This window comes from Gigantopelta aegis, unplaced genomic scaffold, assembly GCF_016097555.1.
Source record: "Gigantopelta aegis isolate Gae_Host unplaced genomic scaffold, Gae_host_genome ctg8852_pilon_pilon, whole genome shotgun sequence".
Taxonomy (NCBI): Eukaryota; Metazoa; Mollusca; class Gastropoda; order Neomphalida; family Peltospiridae; genus Gigantopelta; species Gigantopelta aegis.
This window is the reverse complement of record NW_024536777.1, coordinates 1-6,126: the sequence shown is the minus strand read 5'-3', so window position 1 is coordinate 6,126 and position 6,126 is coordinate 1. Positions and strand designations below refer to the sequence as shown.

General features: G+C 32.4%; 1 protein-coding gene across 1 annotated transcript; it reads left to right on the top strand.

Moving 5' to 3' along the window:
• Positions 1 to 351: 351 nt before the first annotated feature.
• On the top strand, positions 352 to 6,112 carry LOC121367085 (the record flags this gene model as incomplete). Its single annotated transcript, XM_041491250.1, has 3 exons — positions 352 to 559; positions 5,530 to 5,732; positions 5,968 to 6,112. Coding segments are annotated over exons 1-3 (556 nt in total), but the record flags the coding sequence as incomplete, so codon positions are not given.
• Between the last annotated feature and the right edge of the window lie 14 nt (positions 6,113 to 6,126).

The following is a 6,126-nucleotide window of genomic DNA, read 5'->3' as shown; positions in this document are numbered from 1 at the left end:
ATAGGTGAAAGAAGAATTCATAAAATATCAAGGCATATATGCTGTGATAAAAGTGGATCATTTATTGGTTCAGGTTACAATGTTTGTATATGCACATCTTCATTTGTTCATTTATATTAATGTCCAATTAGCGGTCACCAAATGACCATCTCTGATAAATCATTGCTATTGTTCACTTTTCAGAGGTATAGTTATTTTAATATCAGGTGAGCAAATTAAACTGTAAATTAATGTATTTCGTTCATAATTTCCTAAATTGTTTTCCTTTTTGTTTGATATTGTATGCACCATCTGACCTGAAATGTACATAATATGCATGTTTTTAATGTTAGGTTTTTAAAAAAAACAGGTATGGCTGCCAGTTCAGCTGACAACGTGGCTGAATCCTTTGTGACTGCAATTAATAATCATCAAAAGTCGAATCCTTCAATTTGTGATGTCCGAATCATCATATTTCAACCTGACATGCTTCAGTCATTCACTGACACAATTCAAAAAGCACTGGGACAAAAGGCTGGCAAACCTGGGTTTTGGCATACGGTTACAGATACTGTTAAAGGTGAACTCATTTCTTCAATCTTATAGGATGTATTAATTGAGCGTTTTGTGTTTTTAAAACTAATATTGACATAGTTAACACTATGAATAATTACTGTACTGTGCTTCAACATGGAAAGCAAGAGCTGGTTGTGGAATTGATTATCTGAAAGCATATTGTTTATTTTAAGTGGCAGTTGTCAATTTCAAGCCTTGTGACCCAGTACCCTGCAACATTAATGTCCAATGGCTTAACCAGTACACTAGGAAGGCCGATTGAAAACCTATAATATATACCAGCCTATTTTACTGGTGTCATCTTCTTGGAAGATGTGAATATGACTCACTCAGTCAATCTCTGGAACATTACAGATGGATTGTGTTGACAATGTTTCATACACCAAGAGAAGTCAAACTGTACGAGCCCATCAGAAATGACTTTCATTCTTGACCCATAGGAGTAAATTATCCCTAGGAATGTTAATGAAACATTCATTTGAAATTCAGTATCAGGTGGCAAAACACCGCTTGGTTAGGTTAAACCCATGAATCAAGCTTCTAAATCTGCAGTTAAAGAGAAGTTTGCACTGGCAAAGAACACAAAGAAAAAATTGATAAGCCAATTTCTTACACACCCACTGGGGAGAACATTAGTTATTTTTTATAACACGTACTTATTAAAATTTTAAAGACACACCACTGGCTGCTCCTAGGTGATGACCAGGTCACCAATGCCATACCATCCAATGAAAAAAAAAAAGGAACAGTTAAATCGATCACTCAGTAAAGTACAAAAGAACCTGAAATGAATTTGTCCATGATGCACAAGTTAACTATAAGCACAAAAGGGCCGTAAATAGATTTTCGTTGGAAAAGGCATTTAAATTTATTTTAAAACTGGGTTTTTTAGGATATGTAAGAAATAGAATACAACATTCGTGTCCGTTAGATACCATTTATCTTACATCGTGTTTAAAAACATATCAGGGGCGGGACGTAGCTCAGTTTTAAAAGTGCTCGCTTGATGTACGGTCAGTTTAGGATCGATCCCGGTCGGTGGGCCCATTAGCCTATTTCTCGTTCCAGCCAGTGCACCACAACTGGTATATCAAAGGCCGTGCTATGTGTTATCCTGTCTGTAGGATAGTACATATCAAAGATCCCTTGTTACTAAAGGAAAAATGTAGCAGGTTTTCTCTCTAAGACTATATGTCGTAATTACTGAATGTTTGACATCCAATAGCCGATGATTAATAAATCGTTGTGGTGTCGTTAAACAAAACAAACGTTATTTAAAAACATATCCAACTCACTTTCACTCATTAGATACGTTTTAAAACAACTTGTTGTAAGATAAATAGTATCTAACGGCCACTCGTGTAGTATTCTCTATGTATTTTAAAATCTCTTAAATTGTGCTCATCGATGTTGTTAGTAAGTTGTATGTATCATGACATTTTGAAAAAATATAGTCAGTATGGGAAAATATATACATTTGTTTGTTATAATTACCAGACTTTATTGCATAGTTTACCATATGAATTAGTTAAGAGAACACATGTACATGTACATATACATGTATGTCCTATTTGTAATCCACCTTGACAAAGTCAAAAGACAAGATGTAAGTATTACTTTAATAACAGTGGTGTGATGGTCTCAGCTTTTGTGTTTAGCTAACAAACTATAAGTCCTAGGTTAATGAAACTTGGTTTATAGATGGATGTTCATCTTACACTCATTCTCAATAAACTGGTGTATTTGATGCGCCCGTAATTAAAAAAAAAATTAAAGCTTGGAAAGCACAATAATTCATCAGATATTAAATGTTAGGGTTCCCGTGATCTATCGTCACTTGGTTTTAAAATTTGAAAATCGTCCACTTTCCCTATACACAGCTCTGAAAGTCACCATTTTTGAAAAAATATTTGCTATCGCTGCTGTGAAATGTTAAGTTTCAGCCACTTTTTATAATACTAAATGATGTAACAGGCTTAGTTACATTTGCTCATTTCATAGATAATATATATAGACCCAGTGGTTTTCCATTTCATGTTTTTGTAAATTCCGTTTCAGTTCCGTTTCAAAATACAATATGTAGGCATACATGTAATTAACAATTTAAATAACACAAGTTGTGACAAATTAACATAACAGGCAGACAACGCTGTTTACTTTTTAATTTTTCACAATTCTTGACAAAATATTAATTTTTTAAGTTTTAAAAGATAAAAAAATAAATAAAAAGTACCTTTTGTCAAGTATATCATATAAAATAAAATTACCATTGGGTCTGTTTTATATACTTTGTACGAAACCAAAACAAGGGTCCGAAAATTGAAAGGTGTCGACATGCGTCGCTATTTGTTGTTAAATCAAAGTAGGCCTTCATATTAGTAGCGAAAAATCGGAGCAAAGGTTACAATTATAACAACTACATAAAGCATAATTGTCCAACAATTGAGTGTACTGTGTAAACATTTATTTTTATCACCTCTTTGACAGTCTTAATGTCGTCTGTAATGTGAAGTATGCACATGACACAGCAGAAATAAAGTAACATTGCAGCGTTCAGCCAGCTGTTTTTTGCTAAACGTTTGCAAACATATTTTGACTGGTTCCCGAAGTGGTCATTCGGTTTAATGTGTAGCGTAAAAATCAGTCTTCCAAGACAAGTGTTAGCGACAAACCGCTGGCTGAACTTAGTCCTGAAAAAAAAAACCTGTCCCGTCTGTGCAGGCGCAACACACTAAGCAGTAAACCAGTCCCAGTTCAGCCAGCAAATGTTTCGCTAACATTCGCGAAATATTTGGTTCCCAACGTGGCCATTTGGTTCACCGTGAAGCATATAATCCAGTTTAGCGGATGTTTTTCCGCTCGGTCTGGCTGAATGTAGCCCCGGTAAATATGACACTACACGTTTGCCAATAGTACTGCACACAGGTCAATTGTCAGTTTTACAGTGTGTGGCAATAGTAAAATGGTATTAATTTTGATTGGCTCCGTAACTTTAAACTTAGTATATAAATGTACATTACCATTATTTTTTCACTAACGTAAGAATATTAAAAGTATTAACACATCAGGACTTTTACAAATTATGTGTATGATACCTGACAAAACAGTTACAACTGTTTTGAATTGAACATATTTTGTTTAAATGTTTTTTACATTAGCGGATAACATGTTCATTACAGAAAGGTTCGTTACCATAAAATATGATTTTTGTAGCAAACCAATGAGTTACCAACCCTTTTGCTATTGAGAGAAATTTTTGGCAAGGAAGAACGTTTGTGCACATTTTAAATGCAGAACTCCAGTTAAATACATTTTGTTTCTGACTTGTTTATTATGTGAATGAATGTGCTTCTAAATTAGTTAATTTAGATTTTCTGCAGTAAACGAAATCATAGACATTATATTTATGCTATTTTAAAGTCTATCTAGAATAAAATTTACTTGTTTATAGCATAGAAATGGTTGTTAAATTTGGTAACAAATCTTTCATATTTAAAAAAAATAGTATTTGATACATGTAAATCTGAGATCGCTATATTTTAACTACTTTCAATGCAGAATGTTCAAAGAATTATTTTTAAGTTTAATGGTTTAATACATTCCGTACTTTCATCAAATAATATATACTATTTGGCTATATATTATTTTACTGCAGGATTTCTTTTATGAAAGTAAGTTGTTGTTTTTAAGGAGGACTAAAAGAGCAAATTATAATTTAAAATTTTTGTTGTGATGTTAAATCGTTTTGCTAACATGTTAACAGACATTTCAGCATCAATAATTTTTTCAACATAGCAGTCTTGGGGTCTTTTGACAATTATGTAATGCAAAAAGTTGTATTTTTATACACCCTAAACTCCAAGCAAGGAGAGGAGAACGGATTATGTTCCAGCCAAATGGAGAACAACTAAAAACAAACTGATAAAGTGGAAAGATGTTTGTTTATACTGCCTCAGAGTTTCAAGTATGATTGGAAATTGTTTGTTGATATATTGCTTCATGCTTTAATGATCATTATATGATCAAATATGTAGATATTCTTTTCGAATTGCCATTTAGGCAGTTTGTCAAAGCGACTGGTTCGTAGAAATATTTTAAAGGAAAGATTGCTAACTTTATTATTTGTTTCAGTCATCTATATTTATAATAGCATTAATTTGAACCTTTTTAATAAATCCACAGAATCGAGGATGAAATGGGCCACTAATATATGTTAGTGTGGTCTTCAATATAACTTGATATAGAGAGAACTGGCAAAGATATGTGTTTAAACAAGTGATATGTAACGAACCTTTCGAATGCTGTTTTAAATACCCTAAAACGTACTAACATTGTCATTAATGACATTTTGCCATTTGGTTTTTAACATTGTTATAGCTGTGTGTACAATTTTAATTTGCCCAAAGTTAGTTGAAATATAAATATATTTTGATATGATATTATGAAAGATATGTTAGATACATTTAACAGGTTGTGAACCTTTGACATCTAAGTAAATTGAAAACATGTCAATATATCACCTACACTATTGCAGTTGTGTTCAGTTATAATAATATTGACCACAGATTAGAAGTAGCAATCCATATTACTGATTATTTTTGTTTTACAAATTAAAATAGTATGGTGGGTTTTTTTCAGAATTTTTTTTACGATATACATTGTATTTAAGTTTTTGCCCGTTTCAACTACATAAAAGCTGAGGTAGCTTTTACATCATACCAACCTTTTTGTACCAGATATTGAGGTGCAAACTAAGGGGTCAGCTTATCCAAAGTCGGCTAATACACAGAGATATACAATAATTCTGAATTTTACATCACAAATTATTATTTTAATTCATTGAACCAGTTTATGGCAGGCAAGACCATTAATTGCTCAGAATTCTTGTTACTAGTTTCTGTATTCTGTTTAAACTGTTTATATTGTATTACTAAATGTGTGGATATCAATTGGGTTTTTTTTTTTTTTTTTAAGGCTTTATTGGCTATGGCTCTAAACATGAAGAAACCAGCCTACCATCTGCTTCAGATGATAGTTCTGAAGTTTCTCTGTATTACTTCTCTGATGACTATACAAGCATTGATGGATGCATTCAGGCAGTAGACAGTTACTGTAGGGATGAGACCATCAAGAAAGTAATTGCAGATGAAGCTTTGGAACATTTGAATCAGTCACAGGTAAAACTAAAAATGATACAAGTTAATTAAAAGTAAATTTCTTAAGAATTATATACTTATATTTTAACCCATGATCAGACATTTGTTTAATAATCATTAATATAATAGATATTGGTCCAACTCTTATAAAGATATTTCACTTTGTAATGGAATCAGCATGTAGGTGGGTTTTTTTTTTAACTCTTATTGTTCATCATTATTGCAGACTTATAAACATGTTCTTTTTTTCATGAAGAGACAAAAGGTTTACAGTCTTAGAAACGAATTTCAAGTAAGTGTGACATTCCAGCAAAACCTTGGACAAATCACCATAGAAGGAATGCAACAAGATGTCTATAATGCCTTTGAGGTAGTGCAGAAACTTTTAAGAGATGTCGACCGTTTGGAGCTAGAG